The following is a 26,900-nucleotide window of genomic DNA, read 5'->3' as shown; positions in this document are numbered from 1 at the left end:
AGATATTAGCAGTAAATTTTCAGAGTGTTCAGAATAAAGTTCCTGAATTTACAGGAAGCGTGTGGCACGCAAATTATTCTTGGGACTGAGACCAGGCTGAACCCTGTGATAGGAAGTTCTGAAATATTTAGTGAGGGTTGAAACGTGTATCGGAAAGACAGATTAGACACCATAGGAGGTGGTGTCTTCATTGCAGTTGACAAAAATATTGTGTCTACTGAGGTCGAAGTAAAGTGTGATTGTGAAGTTATCTGGACACATTTAACAGGGCTAGGAAAATAAAGTTAATTGTGGGGTGTTATTACCGGCCACCAGGTTCCACTGTGACAGTTCTAGAATCATTCAAAGGGAGTCTACATTCTGTATCGCAGAAGTACTCGGACCATGCTGTATTAGTCGGAGGCGACTTCAACCTACCTAGTATAGGCTGGGATGTCTATGGATTCATTACAGGTGGTAGAGACAAGCCGTCGTGTGAATTACTTTTGAACACATTATCTGAAAACTGTCTTGAGCAGCTAAATCGACAGCCAACGCATAATGGAAATATTTTAGATCTGGTAGCCACAAACAGACCAGACCTCATCGACAGTGTCAGTGTTGAGACAGGGATTAGTGATCATGATGTTGTCATTACGACTATGGTTACGAAAGTTAAAAAGTCGGTCAAGAAGGCTAGGAGAGTATTCTCACTAGAAAGAGCAGATAAGCAGTTGTTAGCATCCCACTTAGTAAATGAATCGACTTCATTTACTTCCGGTACGATGGATGTGGAAGAATTATGGGCAAATTTTAAACACATTGTAAATCACGCAATGGACAAGTATGTGCCGAAAAAGTGGGTTACGGACGGAAAAGACCCACCATGGTTTAACAGCGCAATTCGGAGAATGCTCAGGAAGAAAAGGCACTTGCACTCGCGGTACAAGAAAGGTTGGGAGAATGAGCACAGGCAAAAGTTAGTAGAGATTCATGCTGCTGTAAAAAGAGTGATGTGCAAAGCATTCAACCACTACCACCGTCATACCTTAGCAAAAGATCTTGCTGAAAACCCAAGGAAATTCTGGTCTTACGTAAAATCGGTAAGCGGGCCGAAGGCTTCCATCCAGTCACTCCTGATCAGTCTCGCCTGGCAACGGAAGACAGCAAAACGAAAGCTGAAATTTTAAATTTAGCATCTGAGAAATCTTTCACACGGGAGGATTGTACAAACATACCGCCGTTCGAGTATCGTACTGATTCCCATATGAAGGACATAGTGATAGACATCCCTGGGGTTGTGAATCAGCTGAATGGGTTGAAAATAAATAAATCGCCAGGTCCTGATGGAATTCCAATTCGGTTTTACAGAGAGTACTCTACTGCAGTGTCTCCTTACTTAGCTTGCATTTATCACAAATCTCTTGCTCAACGTAAAGTCCCGAGCGACTGGGAAAAAGTGCAGGTGATGCCTGTATATAAGAAGGGTAGAAGGACGGATCCTCAAAATTACAGACCAATATCCTTAACATCGGTTTGTTGCAGGATTCTCAAACATATTCTCAGTTTGAATATAATGAATTTCCTTGAGACAGAGAAGTTGCTGTCCATGCATCAGCACGGCTTTAGAAAGCATCGCTCCTGCGAAACGCAACTTGTCCTTTTTTCACATGATATCTTGCGAACCATGGATGAAGGGTATCAGACGGATGCCGTATTCCTTGACTTCCGGAAAGCGTTTGACTCGGTGCCCCACTGCAGACTCCTGACTAAGGTACGAGCATATGGGATTGGTTCCCAAGTATGTGAGTGGCTCGAAGACTTCTCAAGTAATAGAACCCAGTACGTTGTCCTCGATGGTGAGTGTTCATCGGAGGTGAGGATATCATCTGGCGTGCCCCAGGGAAGTGTGGTAGGTCCGCTGTTGTTTTCTATCTACATAAATGATCTTTTGGATAGGGTGGATAGCATTGTGCGGCTGTTTGCTGATGATGCTGTGGTGTACAGGAAGGTGTCATCGTTGAGTGACTGTAGGAGGATACAAGATGACTTGGACAGGATTTATGATTGGTGTAAAGAATGGCAGCTAACTCTAAATATAGATAAATGTAAATTAATGCAGATGAACAGGAAAAAGAATTCTGTACTGTTTGAATACTCCATTAGTAGTGTAGCGCTTGACACAGTTACGTCGATTAAATATTTGGGCATAACATTGCAGAGCGATCTGAAGTGGGACAAGCATGTAATGGTAGTTGTGGGGAAGGCGGATAGTCGTCTTCGGTTCATTGGTAGAATTTTGGGAAGATGTGGTTCATCTGTAAAGGAGACCACTTATAAAACACTAATACAACCTATTCTTGAGTACTGCTCGAGCGTTTGGGATCCCTATCAGGTCAGATTGAGGGAGCACATAGAAGCAATTCAGAGGCGGGCTGCTAGATTTGTTACTGGTAGGTTTGATCATCACGCGAGTGTTACGGAAATGCTTCAGGAAGTCGGGTGGGAGTCTCTAGAGGAAAGAAGGCGTTCTTTTTGTGAATCGCTACTGAGGAAATTTAGAGAACCAGCATTTGAGGCTGACTGCAGTACAATTTTACTGCCGCCAACTTACATTTCATGGAAAGACCACAAAGATAAGATAAGAGAGATTAGGGCCCGTACAGAGGCATATAGGCAGTCATTTTTCTCTCATTCTGTTTGGGAGGGGAACAGGGAGAGAAGATGCTAGTTGTGGTACGAGGTACCCTCCGCCACGCACCGTATGGTGGATTGCAGAGTATGTATGTAGATGTAGATGTAGAAGTATTTTTTGTTGTTTAATATTTGGCACTTTTGAATTTCCTGCCTGATGTCTACTGGCATCTTGCTATCGATTTTTTGCACTGCAGTATAAAACTCAATTTCTCATCCTGCTGCACCCTCCCCCCCCCCCCCCCCTCTTGCACCAACCAATTCCAATAAATAAAACCTTGATGTATAAATGTGGTTACCTAATCTTTTTTACTTTTTTATTATCTTTCGTTTCTTGTCTAAATCTGATTTAAACATACTTTGTTTCTTCCTATTTCAATTTTTTCCCTCTTCTCTATCATAATTACGCCATATAACCTATTGTCATGCAGTCTGAACACCCATTGTTGCAACAGCTAATCATGTAAATGTCTGCTCTCTTGGTGATAGAACTTATTTGCACCCTAGATCTATTTCCTCCAGTATAATAAGTTTCTATTTATTTTCAACTGTAATATTTTACTTCTTCCTGTCAATGTGTACTGCACAATATATTTACATCCCTAAATGCCACCAGCTTCTCACCTCCACATATTTAAACATGTTCAACTACTCTTCTATTTAGAGTGTGCATCTTCTGCATAGCTTTCTCAACTTTATTAACAATAATCCCTTCTCTGTTTATAATCCAAACAATAATTTCCATCAAACATGCTTTCTGGAACTGCACCCTTTTTTTATCGCTTTATTAATTGCATTTGGTCTGCAGCTGGTCCTACTCTGGACCCTTGTTCCTCCTCCTGTTGCCAGTTGAGAAAACTCATCATCACCCTATCTGTACATTGTCTCACATACCCTTCATGAGCCACGCAACACTCCTTGGTATCCTTCCCATTGTATTAATCATAGAAACTGTCATTTCTGGTAGCCACTCATCCTTTCACAAAGACATTTACCACTTTCAATCCTACCAGTCTTTAACCCTCACTGCTATAATCCTACACAATTACTCCATTCAAGCATAAATTTTCCTTCTGCCTCTACTTCTTTTGCAAGATACTTTTATTTTGTTATGATTTTCTGCACTTTTTCTCTGACATCAAAGCATGTGCCCTCTGACAGGCAGAGAAACATTTTCAGCAGAACATAAAGATACAATCTAACACGTTTCTCCCTTACTTACATTTGGGAGTACCACTGCCCACCAACCGAGCGAGGTGGCGCAGTGGTTAGCACACTGGCCTCGTGTTCGGGAGGACAACGGTTCAAATTTGTGTCCAGCCATTCTCTTTCAGGTTTCCAATGATTTCAATAAATTGCTTCAGGCAAATGCCGGGATGGTTCCCTTGAAAGGGCATGGCGGACTTCCTTCCACACCCTCCCTAACACGATGGGACTGATGACCTCTCTGTTTGGTCCTCTCCCCAAATCAACCAACTGCCCACCACAAACCTTCCAACAAACCCCTTATAAGTCTTCATACGTTGTTTCCTTGCTGATCTATCTGACATCCAACATTCCCAGAAACTATCTCATACCCTATCAAACACCCACTCTAGACTCCCAAGAAAGATGTCAACTTGTCTTCTAAAAAGTTTAATCCCTGAAGAAGTCTCTGCATCTATAATCCACGTGATAAAGAGGACAGGATTCTTTCAATCACTCTCAGACTGGCAACTGTTTTCCCTGCAGCTGGTTCCACAATAAGTTGTGCAGGAGAATAATTCCCAGATATTTTATGACCGTTGCTGTTTCTAGTGACAAAATCACCATTAGTGTGATTGGACAATAATGAATCTTTAAGGATGACCAGGCACAATATAGAACATTTTCTTACACTTAATGTCAAGAGCTAATCCCTGCACCAAACAGATATTCTCTGCAGGTCGTCTTGAATTTCACAACAACAATTTTCTGGTATACCAATTTTCCATACAACAGCATCATTCATGAACAGACTAACAGACCTCCTGAAGTTACCCACCAGATTATTTATGTAAATCATGAATAGTAACAACGTTGCAACATTTGGGTTAGGTGTTTTACTTTTACATTCGTTGGCTTTGCTTTGTTAAGAACAAAACATTGACTTCTAACTGCAACAAAGTCCTGAATACAGTAAAAAAAACATATGCTCATATTTTTTTCACTAGATGACAGTATGGAACAGTAATGAATGCCTTACAGAAATAAGGGAACATTACATCAACCTGAGCACCACTATCTACAAAACATTGTATCTCGTGTACAAACAAAGTGAGTGGAGTTTCACAAAATTACTGTGTGTGGAATTTATGTGGATACCTACAGACAATGTTTTCATTTTACCAAAAGATCATCATATGTGAGAATAAAAAAGTTCCATATTCTATAACAGCTTAAGATCAGCAATTTAGCTCTGTTGTGTGGAGCTGCCCAACATCTCTTCCTGAAAATAGGATGACCTGTAACTTCTTCCAAATGTTTGGAACCCTTCACTGGTCAAGCAACCTACGATTATATGATGTTAGAAGGGAAGCAAGTTTTTCACATATCTACACTGAATACCTATCCTATGATGTCCAGACGTCTCTCTTCTGTTGATTGATTTTAACAATATCCTGGATTATCCACTGGTTGGTTGATTTTAGTTATTCTGTGATCAGTTATCCCAAAATCTGTCATGTCAGTATACATGTGATGTTTGAAAAGAGGAATGGTATTGCCACCTTCCACAACAAAACAGTCTAGAAAAATGGAATTCAGTATTTCAACATTGTCTCTGTCATTTTCTGTTTTGGTGTTAGCAAGTACATAAACAATTTAGATCTGTTTTCTAGCTTTACATGACATCAAAACTTCTTAAGGTTTTTCAGATGTTTGATTGCCAAAATTTTACTTCCAACTTCACTGAACTCTTGTCACATTGTTCTCCTCTGATTAAATTTGGTTTCTTTTAGCTTCTGTTTGTCAAAAACACCTTAAACTTGTTTAACACTCGTAAGGCTCTCTTTGCTTTCATAGCGACTTTCTAACACAGCCATTAAAATACTGTAGGTCTTTCCCAACTCTCATTACCTTGTTCATTATATCAAAGGCTAAAGTGCATTGTATGTTACGTATGAATTTTATCCATTCATAGTCCTTACATTTGACCCCCTTACATTTGTCTGCTGTTGATCACTCAGATAATCTCTAAATCTGCTGCCTATTGCACTCTCTAGTAAAACTAATTTCCCTACCTTTCTTATGAATCCTTTTAGCATATGTACTCATCAATGCTGTTTTTAACAGCCATGTTTATTGATTCCCTCCTTACTTAACTGAAAAATTTGGGTCAACTAATTACAAGGAAACATTACATGTTGCCCTCATGACTCAGTTCTCTAACTGCTCTAGGTACTTTTCAGAAAGGACATTTAGAAGAATGTCAAATGAATCTCCATTCCTGGCACTTTGTTCATTTGTATGATTCTCAGTCCATAGGTGGTAAGTTGAAATATTGCTCTATAGCACTAGCATAATCAGGAAATTCAACCACTGTATTCTTCATGTTTTCTTTGAAGTATACCACCACTCAGCTCTTGTGGTAGGTTTGTCTAAAAAAAGAATACAATTATCATGATTCACTCAACTTTGACACCCATGTCTGCCCAGATTATTTCACATTTATATCTTGTAATAACTTCACTACATATTATCACGTCTTTCACAGCAATAAACAACTTGCCATCTTTGGTTTGCAGCCTATCCTTGTGATTTTTGCTGCTCTTTATGTTTGGCTTCAGTCAGCATTCTTTTTCTAGTACTACAGGAGCATTTTCACTATTAATAAGTGAAACCAGCCCTGGAACCCTAGTATGGATGCTCTTGTAGTTAATTAATACCGCATGAACATTCTCTCCCTTTTGATCTGCAAGAATGAACATTCTCTCTTGTTAATGTGGCATACATACTACAGTCAAAAGGTCTCACTTTCCGTCAGAAACCCAGGATTAACAATGATGAACTTGTCAAGTACATATTTTTATTTAACTGTTCCCTTCAATGTAAGCAGTTCTTCACCACTCACTTTACTGGCCACTCTCAGCCTTGGTTTATCTCATTCCAAACTCCCTCCAATTACGATTTTGCTTCCTTCGACATAACCACAATTTCATAACCTTATAGCCATCCCTCACCTCCAAACTGTCTTCATCTTCCATCTGCAAATCCCTCCCATATGACTTCAACATCATAGTTGCACACAATTACAAGACAACCAGATAATCTTGACCAAAAAAGTAATCTCTGGCTTACCATTATTCCCATTAACAAGAACTACATACACTGTGGACACAAATTGCTGGAACTATATAACTAGGGGTGTCTGACAGCTTTCCAACACCTCCACTTAAGTCCATCCCAAAACCAGTAAACTGAATTCATCACACTCCTCACATTTACAAACCCAAATACCCACTACTTCTTCTCTGCGCTTAAAGTCAGTAAACTTACTTCCAATGGACTCCCTGCAATCCACTGTGACTGGTTATACTATCTCAAAGAAAGAGTTTCTGCTTTTGTTGACCATAACAACCAACCAGTTGTCCAGCTTCTCTTACTAATTTCTTCCTCTGTCAATCTCCCACAGTTCTGGTTCATTATCATCAGACTGCTTGTCATTATGGATGCAATGTCCTAAGACACAAACATCCCAAGCCATTGGCCTTTCTGCCATCGAATACACACACACACACACACACACACACACACACACACACACAAGTTGTTCACAGGGGAATGATCTGTTGGGAACAGGAATCAGTTAAGTTTGATGAGTGATGGAGAGAAGATCCTACTGATATTAAATCTCACAACCTTGTCTGATATTTTTGTTAACTTTAATGTCATCCATTATTTCCTGTGTGGAGTCCAAATATAGAAATAAATGTACAGAATAGCCATGGGCATCTCACATGGTGCACCTTCCTAACCCAACATCCTTACAACATACCTCGGGGATTCTTCCTATCCATTCAAAATATTAAACCATTTATATGGTTCAGATTGATCAATGAAAGCCTCACAATCTGGCCCATGACAATGACAGACTCTGCTCTTTACTCTTGAACTTCAACATCTACTTCCGAATCCACTAATTCTGTTCTTCTCAATTGAACAAATAGATCTCCTCTTCTTGGAGCATTTCTTCCAGCAACCTCTAAATACCATTGCCACAAAAAAACTTACAACAAATGAGTACTTCCCTATCACCAGAATTTTTGAAAGTTCAATCACACACTACACCAAGATTTTGATGACCTCTGATTTTTACCCTGAAATGAAGGATATCTTATATGGAGTCCTATCTTCAAGTGCCAAATTGGTATTCCACCACTCATCAAACTTAACTGATTCCTGTTCCCAACAGATCATTCCCCTGTGAACAACTTTTGTGTGTGTGTGTGTGTGTGTGTGTGTGTGTGTGTGTGTTGCCTACCTTCCACCCACACTCTCCATTTCATGACTATTAACAGAATTCATCAACAATTTAATAATTAATAATGGTGCTGATTATTTCATAATTAAAGCCATGTCTAATGAAACCATGATTTCAGTTGTCATAATGAATGAAAAACAAATTATGTTCTTACCGCTACTAACAAACTGCACCTTGCAGCACAGGAATAAAACAAATAGTTATCCATATGGTGTTTTTAATTCAGTGATGATGATGATGATGTGTGTTGGCATCCTCAATAGCATGGTTATTAGCACCCTTCCTGATTATGAACACATGCTTTTAGTGAGACAAACAAAGTGTTTTCTTGTAAGCAAATTGCTTTTTAGAATCTCCTATAGATACTTGCAGGGTGTTTGGAGACTGTCTGGTCCTGTCAATGTTTAGGAAAGCAAGTAATGCCAGTTCCTCAAGGCCAGGATGGTGGCTAAAGTTGAACCCCTTCCTGACTGCACCCCCTCCAGCCCCAACCAGTGTAAAGGTCAACAACAGCTTTCCTACTGCTATCTCACATTGGCGCATTCCACAAAAGTCCCTAATTACACTGGAAAGTTGAAATATAGACGCAAATGCCATTGCAGTTAAGTAATGACAAATTCAATTAATGCAATATGGAATGGTTTTCACAAGTCAGCATTCTACTAAACATGCCAGGCCATACAAAAATCTAGGATAACTAGAAAGGTCACTCCTTTGGACCCAGAGCCCCAGTGTGAGCTGACGCTCCCAACCCAGACCAATGTCAACATCGCCTATACTCTTTTTAAAAAAAAAGCTGGGGCCATTTCATGAAGTTCCCTTTCATTGATGGGAAGCTAACACTTAAATAAAACTGATACTATAAATAATGGTGCAATAATTAATAAAATATCATACTAGAGGGAAAATTAAACAAACTGTGTCTTAGGAGGAGTTTTTAAATAAGTTCTCTCAATTGCCTCTTTACAAAAGAACAAAACTCAGTAAAAGTGCTACAATTATACCATGTGTGGTTGGTTGCTCAAATCAAACTGATTAGCCACTTCGTAAGGTATCAAAATCGTCCAGACTTTCAGAAAGTAAACAAAATGACTCATTAAGCAATATAAAACCTAAAACATTAGTAGCACTATTACCACAATAGACACTTTCTCCTGACGCAATAAAATTGTCTGTTTAAAAAACAAACGTGTCCTTCATTGATACAGTGCTCTGGCATTGCAGACTTGTTGGTCTGTTCAATGTAAACATTCCTCACATGCTCTGAACAGCACTGTGAGATACCTGGCCAATGTACTGTGTGCCACACTTGCAACTGATGCAGTTGGTCTTTGACTGACCCATGCATATTCTTGATATTAACCATTGAGTGTAAAATGGTTTTTATGTTGTGTTTTTTCATTACCCTGGCAATTTTGTTTGTGTGCAGTGCTGCGAATGGAAGGAATGCCAGGTGTTTCGTTTCTTCTCCTTGATCATTTTCTTTCTTCTTCTTCTTGTTCGGCTGGAGGGCGCAGCTTATTTGTGTCTCCAAGTAGCTATTCTTATGAAAGGTTTAATGCAAGTGCTTAACTCAATAGGCAGACTTTTCTTGTCACACACAGCTGGCATTATGTGTACCAACGTGGTGAGTACAGATACGCATTCCACTGAACAGTGGCAGCTACTGGCATTTAGGTAAAGGTCTGTGCGTGTCTTCTTCCTGCAGGCAGAATGTCTCACCATGGCATCAGTATTTTTCTTTCCAAAATTATTAGGAACAGTGCACATCCATTTTCTTTCACCTCTGTGGTGAACCTGATGTTGCTGTAAGTGCTGTTAAGGAATTCTTGTACATCTTCTTCACCATGTGATGAAAACACAATTGTATCATCCAGATATCTGAGTAGAAAACTTGTCAAAATGTTGTGATAACATGACATCATGACTTGACCTGTAGTCTAAAAAAGATTTCATCAATTAAATTCAGTGATAAAGCCTGCATTTCCATATGGGGTTTCTTCCTGTTTGATTGACATATGGAGAGCAATAAGAAAGACTGCTTAAAAGCCTCTCTGTGCACAGCAGTTAGTCTAATCTTGTCTTTTGCATGCCTAAAGGCTTGATATGTAGCAGGCCGTAGTGTATTCCTAAATCCCTCACTATTTCTAAATCCCTCACCGAAACTTTGTAAGTATGCTTTTGCAGCCTAGTTGGCATCTTTGTCTTCTAATGTCTTCCTATTCATCATTTTCAGCATTTCCATAACGCTGTCCCTTTGGTCAATAAATCTGTGACTATTCACGTCGCCCTTCTTTGAATAGCCAATATCCCCTCTTAGATCTATTGGCATGGGTCCCACACAATTGAGCAATATTCCACGATGGGTGACATCAGTCTTTTGTAAGCAATCACCTTTGTATGCTTCCAATGAAATGAAGTTTTCCACCTTCTTTACCTATCACTGAGCTTATGTGATTGTTTCCTTTCATATCCTTATAAATTCTTAAACCCAAGTATTTTTTATGAAATGATTGATACCAATTGTGACTCACTGACATTGTAGTCACATGACTCTACATTTTTATCGTTTAGTGAACTACACAGGTACTGAACATTTAAAGCAAAGATGCCAATGTTTGCGCCACTTCAAAATCTTTCCACGACCTGGATGAATATTGTACAGTTTATTTCACATAGTACTGCATTGTAAGCAGCTGGATAACCTGCAATGAGTCTGAGATGACTATAAATAATGTACGATAGGTCATTAATACACAATATAAACAGCAAGTGTCTGAACATTATTCACTGTGAACTTCTGAAGTTAACTCTACATCTGCCAATGACTCTACATGCAAGATAACATGCTATGTACTCCCTACCAATAAATCCTCAATTTAGTCACAAATTTCATTTGATATCTCATATGGCTGCACTTTTGTTAATAAGCATTGGTGTGGTGCAGAGTTAAATTCTTTTGGGAATTTTGATCCGTTACTTTCAGTTATCATGTGTGAGAAGGGAGAGCTGAATTACCCACAACCAATGTTTTTGGAATACCTGCTGATTCACATGAAGATGGCCATTCTGTCCTAGTTACTTAAATATATTTGAGCTCAGAATGTGTTCTAACACCCACACCTCCACATGTCAGACACTTACATCGGTACTAAACTTTGCATGTAGATAGAGTATCAACCAAAACACTGATTTAGTTCTTGCTATGTGCTCTCATCCAGTAGAACGTGCGTAAACATTAATTAAAAGTAACACCAGAACTGCAGAGCATAGGAAATGTGTGTCTGTGAGTGAGTGTTTTGTAGATCTTGTGTGGTTGAACTGGTAGAGTGTGAGGTCATCATGCATTCAAACTCCACTGACGACAATTTGTTTTAACTGTTTACATCTGAAAATGTTATATGAGAGAACATTTTCCTGACATGCAAAACGAATTTCCGGAGTTTGTAGCAATGTTCTTTTGGCAGTCTGCTTTTGCTTTGTTAGCTGAAAGTAGCAAACCTATAGAGCACATTTGTATCGATAGGTGTGGTGTTCTGTAGGATTATGTGCAGACAGACACCATTCATGATGAAGCAGCTAGTGCATTTGTAGTTTCACCGAGTAAACATAAACAACTGGAAGAGTTGAATAAAGAAACAACTGCTTCACACATTCAGAAGACTAGTCCCATATAACACTTTCACGTATAATACAGTAACAAAAAACTGTCACTGTTGGGGTATGACGATCAACGCTCTACCAACTTCCCCTCCAAAAGCTCTAGACATTAGTCACTCACAGTTAGCTGTTCCTGTGCTCCATAGTTCTGGTGTTACTTTTAATTAATGTTTATGCTCATTATGCAGGATGACAGCACATAGTACGAACTAAATCAGAGTTTTGGTTGATACTCGATCGACATACAACGTTTGGTACCAATCTGAGTGTCAGACATCTGGAGGTTTGGGTATAAGATTCTACAACAGATGGATGTCAATGCTAAATGATAGATCTGTGGCTCACTACTGCTATCTTTTATTGCTGCTGAATGATAGATTTGTGGCTCACTACTGCTACCTTTTTTATAGATGGGTGTGACCTGTGTCATGCTGGAACTACTGGGCACAATTTTCTTGTTTGAGGGATCTATGGAATACTACAGTTGAAAGAGAGGCTAACTCAGTCACAAATTCTATACAGAATCTCGCAGCGATTCTACTGGGCTCTGGGGCCTTGTTCAATTTTCTTGATTTCTATTGTATATACTCATGCACTTTTACACAGGTCTGTCAAAGCTGCTTAAATAAAAACCTCAGTCTAAGTTAAAACCAAATAAATTAATAGGTAAATGGGCAATCAGTTAAAATTGTAAAATATGATTCAAATAAACATGGTCACTTTTATCAATGACTAAAAGAAGATGAATCATTAACACAAAGAAACATTAAAATATCCTGTCGGGTAACTGACATGAAATAAAACACCACACTTAACCCCAAAACATTTTCCACACTATTATTTAAAACAGAAGAGAAATAATTATCAATAAAAACTGCCGCCCTCTTGTCAGAAAAATAAAATGCAATCGCATAAAATATGGCAAACTGACACTGGTATGCCACAAGCACTAGTTACTGTGGGTCCCACTCCCAGAGGAGGTGCTCATTTAGTATAGGATAATGCCACATTCTCAACTATTCGTTGCACCTGTGAAAATTGAAGGATGTTCCCCACACAGTAGAACCATGGGCTTTACCCCGCCTTACCTTCATATTTTGTCCCTATGGCAGCCACCCATCTCCCAAAGACACACAGTTTCTCTCCTCTTAAAGAAGGTAACAGAACAGTGGTCAGCTGTAATACACTACTTTTTTTTTGCAAGTGTCCCTTGCTGCCATGTCCACTTGTTCACTTTGCTGGACTCCCATGCAGTCTGGGATCCAGAAAAACAGTATATCTTTCCCTTGTCATTGTAGAGCGTCAAGGCCATTTTGTATCCAACAGACAAAATACAAAACACAATTGTCGAATGGTCTGTACAGCACTTAAGGAATGAGAGCAGATGAAAGAATAATTACATCAATTACAGTTCATTTGCTCTATGCCTTTTACGACAGCAAAGAACTCTGCATCATTGTTGTTGTTGTGGTATTCAGTCCAGAGACTGGTTTGATGCAGCTCTCCATGCTACTCTATCCTGTGCAAGCTTCTTCATCTCCCAGTACCTACTGCACCCTACATCCTTCTGAATCTGCTTATGTATTCATCTCTTGGTGTCCCTCTACGATTTTTACCCTCCACGCCACCCTCCAATACTAAATTGGTGGTCCCTTGATGCCTCAGAATATGTCCTACCAACCGATCCCATCTTCTAATCGAGTTGAGCCACAAATTTCTCTTCTCCCCAATTCTATTCAATAACTCCTCATTAGTTATGTGATCAACCCATCTAATCTTCAGTATTCCTCTGTGGCACCACATTTCGAAAGCTTCTATTCTCTTCTTGTCTTAACTATTTATCGTCCACGTTTCACTTCCATACATGGCTACACTCCATACAAATACTTTCAGGAACGACTTCCTGACACTTAAATCTATTCTCGATGTTAACAAATTTCTCTTCTTCAGAAATGCTTTCCTTGCCATTGCCAATCTACATTTTACGTCCTCTCTACTTCGACCATCATCAGTTATTTTGCTCCCCAAATAGTAAAACTCATTTACTACTTTAAGCGCCTCATTTCCTAATCTAATTCCCTCAGCATCACCCGATTTAATTTGACTACATTCCATTATCCTTGTTTTACTTTTGTTGATGTTCATCTTATATCCTCCTTTCAAGACACTGTCCATTCCGTTCAGCTGCTCTCCCAGGTCCTTTGCTGTCTCTGACAGAATTACAATGTCATCAGCAAACCTCAAAATATTTATTTCTTCTCCATGGATTTTAATTCCTACTCCGAATTTTTCTTTTGTTTCCTTTACTGCTTGCTCAATATACAGATTGAATAACATCGGGGATAGGCTACAACCCTGTCTCACTCCCTTCCCAACCACTGCTTCCCTTTCATGCCCCTCGATTCTTATAACTGCCATCTGGTTTTTGTGCAAATTGTAAATAGCCTTTCGCTCCCTGTATTTTACCCCTTAGTAATTTTCACATCTGTCAACACCTGCTTTCTTTGGGATTGGAATTATTAATTCTTCTTGAAGTCTGAGGGTATTTCACCTGTCTCATATACCTTGCTCACCAGATGATAGAGTTTTGTCAGGGCTGGCTCTCTCTAGGCTGTCAGTAGTTCTAATGGAATGTTATCTACTCCCGGGGCCTTGTTTCGACTTCTTTCAGTGCTCTGTCAAACTCTTCACGCAGTATCATACCTCCCATTTCATCTTCATCTACATCCTCTTCCATTTCCATAATATTGTCCTCAAGAACATCGCCCTTGTATAGACCCTCTATATACTCCTTCCACCTTTCTGCTTTCCCTTCTTTACTTAGAACTGGGTTTCCATTGGAGCTCTTGATATTCATGCAAGTGGTTCTCTTTACTCCAAAGGTCTCTTAATTTTCCTGTTGGCAGTATCTATCTTACCCCTAGTGATATAGGCCTCTACATCCTTACATATTTCCTCTACCCACGCCTGCTTAGCAATTTTGCACTTCCTGTTGATCCCATTTTTGAGATGTTTGTATTCCTTTTTGCCTGCTTCATTTACTGCATTTTTGTATTTTCTCCTTTCATCAATTAAATTCAATATCTCTTCTGTTACCCAAGGATTTTTATTAGCCCTCATCTTTTTACCTACTTGATCCTCTGCTGCTTTCACTACTTCATCCCTCAAAGCTACCCATTCTTCTTCTACTGTATTTCTTTCCCCCATTCCTGTCAATTGTTCCCTTATGCTCTCCCTGAAACTCTGTACAACCTCTGGTTTAGTCAGTTTATCCAGATACCATCTCCTTAAATTCCCACCTTTTTGCAGTTTCTTCAGTGTTAATCTACAGTTCATAACCAACAGATTGTGGTCATAGCCCACATCTGCCCCTGGAAATGTCTTACAATTTAAAACCTGGTTCGTAAATCTCTGTCTTGCCATCATATAATCTATCTGAAACCTTCCAGTATCTCCAGGCTTTTTCCATGTATACAACCTATACACCCTTCTTTCATGATTCTTGAACCAAGTGTTCGCTATGATTACGTTATGCTCTGTGCAAAATTCTACCAGGCGGCTTCCCCTTTCATTCCTTACCCCCATTCCATATTCATCTACTATGTTTCATTCTCTTCCTTTTCCTACTATCGAATTCCAGTCACCCATAACTATTAAATTTTCATCTCCCTTCACTATCTGAATAATTTCTTTCATCTCATCATACATTTCATCAATCTCTTCGTCATCTGCGGAGCTAGTTGGCATATAAACTTGTGCTACTGTGGTAGGTGTGGGCTTCATATCTATCTTGGCCACAATAATGCATTCACTGTGCTGTTTGTAGTAGCTTACCCGCATTCCCATTTTTTTATTCCTTATTAAACCTACTCCTGCATTACCCCTATTTGATTTTGTATTTATAATCCTGTATTCACATGACCAGAAGTCTTGTTCCTAAAGCCACCGAACTCTGCATCAAAAACTACAAATTATCTAGAAATCAAAGGGTTACAGATTTTTGAATTCGAGTGGTAGCTTACTGAAAATGGATGCAGCAGTATACTGCACACCGTTTTGCACAAGAGTTAAGGAAGTCTGATCCAAATGCAGGTTTGATTTGTGCTGAGTATTAACCTAGTGAAAGCTGCTTATTCTTGGGAATAAGCTAATATTGTTAACAAGAAATGACAGTAAGGAATATATATGAGAGGTCAATGTCAAAATACCCAGACTCGTGAACAGGGGTCGACAAGAGTTTCGTGAACTTACACCAATTATTGCCCGAACCGCCCATTTCTGTGCCAAAAATATCCTTTTAGAATGGGAAGAGTTACTCCAACATATAATACGATACAACAAAAGCAAATGAAAATAAGCAAAGTAGCCTAATTTACCGTTCGAGTAGTAAAAATGGCAGTATTAAGTCTTTGAACAAGATCCTGAATGTGGGATTTCCGTGACAGCTTACTATCTATCTGAACACCTAGAAATTTGAACTGTTCAGTTTCACTAATCATATGCACGTTCTGTGAAATTAAAATGTCACATTTTGTTGAATTGTATGTTAGAAACTGTAAAAACTGAGTCTTACTATGATTTAGCATTAGTTTATTTTCTACAAGCCATGAACTTAGGTCATGTACTGCACTATCTGAAACCGAGCACACAACATCCTTTACTACCAAGCTAGTGTAATCAGCAAACAGAAATATTTTAGAGTTACCCATAATACTAGAGGGCATATCATTTATATAAATAAGGAACAGGAGTGGCCCCAACACTGATCCCTGGGGCACCTCCCACTTGAGAGTACCCCACTCAGACCCAACGTCACAGCCGTTATCAACATTGTGAATAATGACCTTTTGGTGTCTGTCGCTGAAGTAAGAGGTGAACCAACTGTGAGCTACTCCCCACATTCCGTAGGCTAATGGTCCAACTTCTGGAGCAATATTTTGTGATCAACACAATCAAATGCCTTAGTTAAATCAAAAAATATGCCAAAAGTGTTCGAAACCTTTTGTTTAGCCCATCCAGTACCTCACAGACAAAAGAGAATATAGCATTTTCAGTTGTTAAACGACTTCTAAAGTCTAGCTGTACATTTGATAGCAAATCATATGATATAAAATGATCAATCATCCTTACATACACAGCCTTTTCAATAAATTTTGCAAACACTGATAGCATAGAAATAGGTCCAAAATTATCTATATTATCCCTTTCTCCCTTTTTATAAAGCGGCTTTACTACTAAGTACTTTAATCGTTCAGGAAACTGACCATTCCTAAAGGAAAAATTACAAATATGGCTAAATACGGGGCTAACATGTGCAGCACAGTACTTTAATATTCTGCTAGACACGCCATCACAACAATGAGAGTCCTTAGTCTTCAGTGATTTCATTATTGACTCAGTCTCCCTCTTGTCTGTATCACAGAGGAGTCTTTCAGACATCAATCTCAGAAAGTCATTTGCCAAGAAAGTTATACAATTTCCTGTAGAAACTAAATTTTTATTTAATTCACCAGCAATGCTCAGAAAAGGATTGTTAAATACTGTATATATCTGATTTATCAGTAAGGAAATATTTTTGCTGTGAACTGACTTTATATCGTCGACCTCGTGCTGCTGACCAGACACTTCCTCCACAACTGACCATTTGGTTTTAATTTTATCCTGTGAATTAGCTATTCTATTTGCATTCCACATACTCTTTGCATTCCTAATAAAATTTTTAAGCACCTTACAATACTGTTTGTAATGGGCTACTGTAGCTTGATTGTGACTATTATCATTTTGATATAGTTCCCACTTTGTTCTAAAGATATCTTTATCCTACTAGTCAGCCACCCGGGCTGCCTATTACTGCTAGTACCCTGTTTAGAACATTCTAACGGAAAGCAACTCTCAAAGAGCATGAGAAAGCTTTGTATTTATCATCTATGTTATTGGCACTATAAACATCCTGCCACTCTTGTTCCTTGACAATGTTTAAAAAAACTCTCTATTGCTGTTGTATTAACTTTCCTACATAGTTTGTAATTAAATATGACATTGGTTAGAGTACAAAAGCCTTTTAGTGTTAAAATTTGTGCATCATGGTCTGAAAGGCCATTCCCACTTTTCCTAACAGAATACCCATCTAGTAATGAAGAATGAATAAAAATATTGTCTATGACTGTGCTACTGTTCCCCTGCACCTCTAGTTGAAAAAAAAAAAAAAACACAATCTACATCAGATCATATGAATTTCGGTGACCTACCAACATCTTTTTCTTGCACTACCAAATACAAAATTAATATTAAATTCACCACAGATAATTAATTTCTGGCACTTCCTTCGAAGTGAATCAAGAACCCTCTCTAGCTTGAGCAGAAATGCTTTGAGTCAGAGTTGTGGACAGAGCATGACACTGGGAAAATTTCAAAGCTAGCACACACACCTGGCAGGAGAGGCCCATGAAAGATAATGGCATTTACATGTTCACTCACCAAATTTTATAAGCATTAAGTAATAAAATAGTGCTGGTTGGTATTTTCTGTGACCTATCTCAGGCCTTTGACTATGTGAATCACAATATTCTCCTACATATATTGAATTTTTGTGGGATTGATGGTACTGTCATATCCAGCCAAAGTAATACAGAAAGTTGTATTTAGTAATTCAACCAATGTAGTCCACGGACATTATTATGACTGGGGAGAGATCACGTAAGGGGTTACTCAAGGCTCAATCTTAGGCCCACTACTGTTCCTCATATATGTAAACAATCTTCCATCTAACATATGACAAGCAGAATTGGATCTTTTTTGCAGATGACAGTAGTATTGTAATCAATCCAAGAATATATACAAAACCAGAAGAAATAGTAAACAATGTTCTTAGAAGTATAATTGACTGGTTTTCAGTGAATAGTCTCACCCTTCATTAAAAAAAAAAAAAAAAAGACACAACATATTCAGTTTTGCTCATCCCGGGGTACTACACCAATGAAAAGCTTAACACATTGTGAGGAAATAATAAATAAGGTAAAAACTTCAAACTTCTTTGGTGTCCATATCTATGAGAATTTAAGGCGGAAAAAGCACATTCTGGAACTCCTAAAACAACTTAGTTCATCCACATTTGCACACAGAACCATTGCAAATCTTGGGAAGAGATATCAGTAATCTGATATATTTTGTAGATTTTCGTTCAATAATGTCATATGGAATGACGTTCTTGGGTAACTAATCTTCAAGAAAGAAAGTCTTCACAGCTCAAAATTGTACTATAAGAGTAATAAGTTGTGCACATCCCTGATCGTCTTTTAGACATCTGTATCAGGTGTTGGGCATTCTGACTACTGCTTCACAGTATATTTATTTTCTCATGAAGTTTGTTGTAAATAATCCAATCCAGTTCAAAAGGAAAAATAATGTACATAATTACAACACCAAAAGGAAAAATGGCATTCATTACTCTGTATTCAGATTGTCTTCAGCATAAAAGGGGGTGCACAATACTGCAACTAAAATTTTTGATAACTTACCCATTGATATAAAATGTATGGCAGGTAGCAAAGTAATTTGAAAACAAACTGAAAAAGTTTCTCCTTGACAACTAATTCTACTCCGTAGAATAATTTTTATTACTGTAATGTGTAATAGGTGATTGGTGGGAATTACTAACTCACTTCCGCATATAATTAATACAAAAAAACTTTATAAATTTTCAGCATGTGGCCATATTTAAAAACTAATTTGCAATATGTAAGTAAAACGAATCATCCCACTTCATTACAATTTATCATGCAAATGATCCATGGAACATGACACTAACTAACTATACTTGTAAAAAATTTATAAGTCAAATTTAAATCCATGCATTAGGCTTCATCATTATCCTTCAGAATCCAGTACCTCATTTCATTTTTATTTATCAACATGATTTTAAATGTGTATGTTTAATCATATTAATATTTCACTAACTATTTTGCTAAGCCACATCAATTATTACATTTTTGGGGTCCAAAATAAGCAGTTCACAGCCAAACCTTTGATAGTCGAAACAGAATTATTGCAGTTTGTATGCACAGCACTTCAGTGAACACAGAACTGATTTGCGAATACTTAATAGCTCAACAACCTGGATTTTCCATTGTTTAATAATAGCTCAGTGAGCTCTCACAAGCATATACAAAAAGAAAGCACTGCAGACAAACTTCATTACTGAACAACTGGAAATGGTCAAAAATAAGCCAAGACCTCTCGGTAAACCTGGTCTAATAGGAGCTCAAACATACTCCAATCAGAATTTTCATTATAAAGCATTTATGACCTTTAAATAATTAAAGGATATACTCACATTATCGTTTCCAGTTAAGCCTTTGATCTGCAGGAGTTCAGCAGTTTTTAAGAAATCGGCAAGTTCTTCCTGACGAACGTTAACTTCTCCCTGGTACATGAACTGCAGAATTGCAATCAGTTCTTTGTGACCCACATCCTTCAAGATAACAATTGGATGTTTGCATGGGTTTACCTGGAATAAACAACTTATAGTTTTTATTCAAGAAGATGTAACCACACCATGTATTCAGTTCTAAATTGTCATTTCTGGTCCTCAACTTTTATCTTACCTGCTGTCATAAAAATTGGGTTATAAAAGGCTCACATTTAATTTCAACTACCATATATTTCTGATATGTGTGACACACACACACACACACACACACACACACTACTCTACTCTGATCAGTTTCAAAGCTCATTCATCCATGATGGTTTTTTGTGGGCAGCAGCAACCATGATGCGGAGCACATTAAACCAGAAACAGAAACAGAAGCAGCAGCAGCACCACTACCACCACCACCACCACCACTACCTGCTCTCCAACCACCCTTCACATCAAATCCACACCCAAGTTCAATTCTGAAATATGGGTCATTAATGAAGTATGGCACTTAGAAATGAAACAAAGTTCATTACGAACACTGATGAACAGCCATAATAGAACCGACATCTTGGATGGACACTGTACCTATTTACACAAACAGAATATTACACATACATTGAATATTCCAGAATGTACAAGCCTTACAAACATAAGATATTTTAAAAACCTACCAAACTGATAAATACTAAATAACAAATAATTGCTGGTGGTCAAGTTTGAACTGACGACCAGCAACATACCAGCTAGAGATGCTAATCACTAGAAAACATTACACGCACCACATCTCATAGTATTGTTCCATCTCCTGAAGAAATGGCAACCTGCTGTTTCAAATGTTCTCACTGGAGCAGACTACAGTACCCTGGATCTAGGTCTTGTCAATAATCCACTGTATGGTAGCAGTGGCAGATCTTCCCATTCTGGTCATGTTTTTATAGCCTCTTCCCTATGACAAGCATGAAACGTAGCCACCTGCCATCGATGCTTTGCAACTGTCAGGAGTGTCTTCAGTTTCCTTGAACCTTCTATTGTGGATGTGCAACTCTCGATTGTAGTATAGCTTCATGCAAAGGAAACGGACATCATCTCTGTACTTTTGTCTTCTTGATCGAAGGTCATAATCCTCGACTGCATGTGTATTCTCCGACAACTGACAAAGGATACAATATGGCCTAAAGTACTGCTTTAATACTTATTCTGATAATTCCACTTCCTACACAGGCATAAAAATCCATAACAAGTCACCCAGGCTGTATGTCACTGGCCACTTTTTGGCATTATAGTGCTCTCAGTCTTTCTCTTAAGCATCCAGGATCCATATGCGAGCCAGCTGTCTTGCTTTTTCAGTCCTGGTGATGAGTTGTTTCACAGTCATCCTGAGTATAATCTGATTGGAATAGGAATAATATACCATTTCTGTTTCAACCTTGTGACCGTGGAGCAAAAAGAGTAGTGTGAATCCTGTGTTTCCTTGCTTCACTGTGTTGTACGAAAATGTCAGGAGAGGCAGTAATGTATCCCAATCTCTCCGTTTGAAAGCCCTGGCTATTATACACTGCTGTGCCATGTAGCCCCTCAGCTGCCATCACCAGGTGGGCAAACACCTTGTTATCTGCCTCCACTTGCTTGGGTAGGCATTGTTGCTGACAGCTACCTCCTCAACAATGGGTCTGTGTCTCAATACCTGTGCACCTCAATGTGCCCAGCCCAGACTCATGTAACTGTCTCTAGCCCATGCAGCTACCGTGGCAGGCTTCCACCTGCTGCCAGAATCAGCGTCCTTCCTGAGTTGCTGCTATCATCATTTCACCGGCCAAGTAAAGCCCTGGGTGGCCAGACACCAGTGCATCTCCCCAACTATATTTTAATAGGACTTAATTCCTCATCATTGGCTGCAAGGAGGGAAGAAACTTGGTAGCTCCTCTGCCTCACCAGTTAGGTCACTCCATGGAGGAGGACTTTATACTGTGCCACAGTAACTACTGCTTGCAGTACCTTGGCTACCGCATCAGCTAGTTCATTGTCCCATAACTCATTTTCCCTGGATGCCCAAGAGAATATCACCTCCTTCCCTACATGATACATGGATAGGAGGACATCCTTCGAAGGTTTATAACACAGAACATGCATTGAATAGCTTGTAGTGCACTCCAGGGAGTCTCGAGTAGATGAGGAATTTTGTAGCTGTAACACATCTCATCTGCACTAAAGTCCCCTACAACAAGTGGATAAATTCACCTTGAAGTGAATGTTGACTCAGAGTGAATACCAGAGCAGTCAGCACCGTCCAACAAATGTATTGGGGGGGGGGGGGGGGGGGGGGGGGGGATTACAGAATATTGCTGATACACTCATTGATTATTTTTCCACATAATCACCATCCCATTCAATGTATGTGATAATCTGTGGTACAAGCTTCTTTCGCCTTCCTTGGAGAACTCTCCCATCAGATCATTCCACCAGCGCAGAATCTCTTTTTGCATCTGCTCATTAGTTGAAAATTTAATTCCACTCATTTGTATTTTGCTTAGAATTATGGTTTTGAACATTTTGGCATATGAGGAATTGTTGTGACATCACTGTGACAAGTGTACTTTAGTCTCAGATGTGTAATGAGCCTCCCATACCTCACTGTAGTCACAACAAAGCCCAGACAATCCTCGCCTTCCAATTCATGTCATCAAGAATCTCATGGAGGTTACTGACCCAATTTTTCTTCTGTCGCTCTGTCACCTGTTTTGGAACCCATCTTACACACAGTTCCCAGTATCCCAGTGTCTCTGAGAGTGTATCGAATAAGTGAGTTCTGGAGAGTTGGCAAAATATCGCAGACATTTAATCCACTGTCAATCAGCGTTTTTCATGAACAGTTTATTTGATTTTTTGCACAAACTCATTAGTCAATAAGGAAGGGTTTCCATTCCTACATTCGTTATGAACAGTTGTTCTGCCTCCAATAAACTCTGCATGTGGGAAGTAGATCAAAGCAAGCGACTTGCACTTTGCGAGATTTCTTGCTGACACCATTGATGCAACTGGACACTGTGAGTTTACATACTACTGGGTTCCTACAAGGCTCACTCTGGTGAAGGGAGCCCCCCTTACATGCTTCACAGTAGCAGTGCCAGTTTAAAAAGTTATAAAATAATATTCTAATAATTAAATTTATATTATAATTCCTCCTGTACTTCACTAAATTTAAACCATGGATACTAGAATACATGGTAGGGGTCGCACACAGGCAAGCTGTGAGCTATGACATCAACGTGAACCCTCTCACCTTGCTGCACTGCATTGAAGCTTATCAGCACATGGCACACATGTTTAAATCATATGCAGGTATGAATGGAACTGAGATTTTCCATGTTTTAATGTATTATTGTTATTATTATTAAGCTTTATATCAGACTACTATTTTCTATGGTCAGTGAGATCCTAATGTGAAGCATGCAAAGGATATCAACTATCTCAGAGAAGAGGCTCACACAGGCTTAGACTACATAGACCTGTAGTATGAAGAAACCCCCTATAATGTCATTTTAAACTCTTTACCTGCATTAACGTGTTTTCTTTTCTATTCTGGAAAGTTATTTTAATTTTTTTTCATTTTTCCATTTTTGTATTCTCTCAGTTCACTTTCTAACTTTGCATTTTTTTCCTTTTTGATGATTTTCATTCTGAAGAAGTGCATGTCCTCACGAAACATACTACAGCAAAGTCCAGAGGAAAGATAATGCTGTATAAGATAGGCAACATAAATTCACAGCCTTTGCAATATCTTCAGATGACCAGTTAACTACACCATCCTTTCATAACGACTTCTTGTTGACTGTCAGAAAAAGAACCCTGAATCACTTTCTGAACATGTTTTAATTTTTGTAAATCAGCATTACATCATGAGACACAGTTCTCTAAAACTACATTCTTTTGTCAAAGGTCTTTTATTTCTCTTTCCATAATTTCTAATTGTTGGGGTAAGTACGCACTGTTGCATTGACAGCAGTTTTTCAGTGTTTGTTTTCATGGTCAATATATCGTCTAGCAGTAATTTGCTCATTAGCTGGTAATACACTTACATGTAAAATATCTTCTACTTATTTATGGTAGCTTCATTTTTGTGCCACTATATTTATCTCATTATTAGGCTCATTACTATGCCCTAAATCGGCACTATAGAATGATAGATTTAGAATTGGAGCACCATCAATCTTCAGCTTGAGTTTTGCAGGAGTATTCAACAGTTCTTTTCAAATCCCTTTCATAAGCTGAAGCAGACACGAGCTATCCTACTGAAAACAAATCTGCAAGTTGTAAACATTTATCCATTTTCTTTTCATCTCACAGTTTTTAGGATGTGCAGTGAATCATTAATTTTCACTTAAAAACTGATTCTAAAAATCTCTCATTACACTGATAATTATGGCATAACACTGCACTCAATTACCAGTCACTAATAAAAATTCAAACTGCCGTAAGTAACCTAGCTTTCACTTGTAAATGCAATTACAACACAATACATTGGGGCAGTTCTGGGCTAGTGAGCACTGGTTCGGTTCACTCTGATGTTAGCTGTGTGGCTCCTTGCTGCGCATGCTCCTCATGATCCTTACTGTGTATTCTAGTATCCATGATTTAAATTATGCAAGAATCTCATTAGCAATTATGACACCGTCTGTTTCCAGCCCTGGTTTAAGAACTGTAATTTGGCCCAAACTAAGCATCACCAACCCTGATTTTACGTGTATCCTAAATGGATTTGTGAATTCCATCTCCATGCCTTGTCTATAAGCTACATCAAATATGGGTGACTGTTGATCAGACAAGAATCTGTATCATTGGCTTAGGATGAAAACCTGTTCTCAAAAATAAAACAAAAATATTTTTATTGAATTTTTACATAGAAAACCATGTATATCAACTATCCGTAAGCCAATGAGAGCTTATGACCTACACAAATTGTAATTACGGCTCTTCAGGATTTAAATCTTTTGTGTGTGGTAAACATGTCACATTTTCATCAAACATGAGACCTGGGAACTTCAGCAGCTCTTTCATGCCTGGATATGTGTATATACAGTGGAATAGTTACAGTTGCAGGGTTGAAGAAAACGCAAGATATAGTGAAATTGTCAGCAAGTACAGACTGTACTGGCTTCCTTATCAAGGATGTTATGTTATTAAAGACTACACAAAGATGGTAACACTTTGGATGCTTCATTGGATGCACCATTCTGTTCAAATTGGTCTTATACATAATCATACCTGGAAGCACCATTGATGGTGTTGTCTGAGGATGCAGTTCCACTAACTGTTATCGTAGACCACCTTAACATTGAAAAAGATTCCTACGAGATTTTTCCTGCTTAGGTATGCTTGATATATAGTCACTTCCAGCAGGGTAGCTTCTCAATGGTGAAATGATATTCCTAAAACCCCATCAGAAGCAACTAAGGAGCCATTAGGGCTCAAGACCCTGACCAAATATTAGTTCTACTACATGCTCCATGGTCTTTCCCACATAGTTTGTGAGACTACACAAGATCGAATACACAACAAGTGGAGTACCTCCCTTGATTCACAAAGGGAATTAAGATTTTATTCCACAAAGAGCCATGGAATTCTCCTGGTTCTGTAAGTAGTTGAATTCCACTGTACTCAATAAGAGACGCCACAATATGGTGCAATGCACCTTATTGATACCAAGTAATATGTTATGAGCCATAAACAGTGTAACAGTGTAACCCACAACTAATGTGGTTGGAGATGCATACCCCGAGCATACAGTTACAGAGGACTTCTGATACTGGCCAGCCCTCAATTTAAAAAGTCAAGGTTTGTCAAACTCAAATTCATCCTAGACTGACCTAGTTCACTGTGGTGCTCACCACTTGGCATGAGCCAAGAGATATTTGCAACTTACTGAACGCCATGGATGTAGTGTGCACTGTCGCTCAAGTACGAAAAGGACCACAGGACAGAAGGGAATAGACAAAGAGCAATAAAAGCAACATGTGCTAAGAGCTCATTTACTTACCTGAAATAGTTGCTTGAAATATGGACTGCAAACTGAAAGCACAATTTTATGTGCTTGAATGAACTGTCCCTCAGCTGCAAGGGTAACATCCACCAGTTCTACTTCTTGCAGGAGAGCATGGAAGCCTGATACAAGATTGCTGTGAAAGTTGTTCCATCTCAGAGAGAACTGCTCAGCATCAGAACCTGCCATTTTCTAACTTATGATGCAGGAGGAGCTGAAACAACATTTTGTATAAAAGGAGTTGACACAAAATTACTGAGTGCAGGAGATTCAATATAACATATAAATAAAAAAAAAAATTCTTTAAATAACAACACAAACCAAAAGGCATGTTTTGACATGTCAAATTCTCAGTATCTAACATGCCTCTTTGTATTGTAATTAACCTATTACCTAGCAATACAATGAAATGGAAAACTTTAAATTTTTCCATAACTTGCATTTGTGTGCAAGGTGGTAGTGAACAAACAGGAAGTACAATAACAACACATTTAGTCACAAACCAAGAGGAGGATTCTTTGAAGTTATTTTACATAATATGAAGTTATATTAGCTAATATGAAATTATTTTACCCAAATTCTCTGGAACTCACTTTTCTAGGATTTCATTT

At 38.6% G+C, this 26,900-nt stretch overlaps 1 protein-coding gene across 9 annotated transcripts in view; it reads right to left on the bottom strand.

Moving 5' to 3' along the window:
• Nucleotides 1–26,900, bottom strand: part of LOC126187198 (broad-complex core protein-like) — a 439,455-nt gene that overhangs the window by 379,038 nt on the left and 33,517 nt on the right. For all 9 annotated transcript variants that reach the window (XR_007537704.1, XM_049928277.1, XM_049928280.1 and 6 more), the window contains exons 2-3: nt 26,287–26,503; nt 20,166–20,339 (exon numbers count right to left, since the gene is read on the bottom strand). Coding sequence is in view for 8 of the 9 variants with exons in the window: in XM_049928277.1 (XP_049784234.1) it covers nt 20,166–20,339; nt 26,287–26,478 (366 nt within the window). In the remaining variant the exon portion in view is untranslated. The remainder of the gene's footprint in view (nt 1–20,165; nt 20,340–26,286; nt 26,504–26,900) is intronic.

This window comes from Schistocerca cancellata, chromosome 1 (genome assembly GCF_023864275.1).
Source record: "Schistocerca cancellata isolate TAMUIC-IGC-003103 chromosome 1, iqSchCanc2.1, whole genome shotgun sequence".
NCBI lineage: Eukaryota > Metazoa > Arthropoda > Insecta > Orthoptera > Acrididae > Schistocerca > Schistocerca cancellata.
The sequence above is the reverse complement of the archived record's forward strand: the minus strand, read 5'-3'. Positions and strand labels throughout refer to the sequence as shown.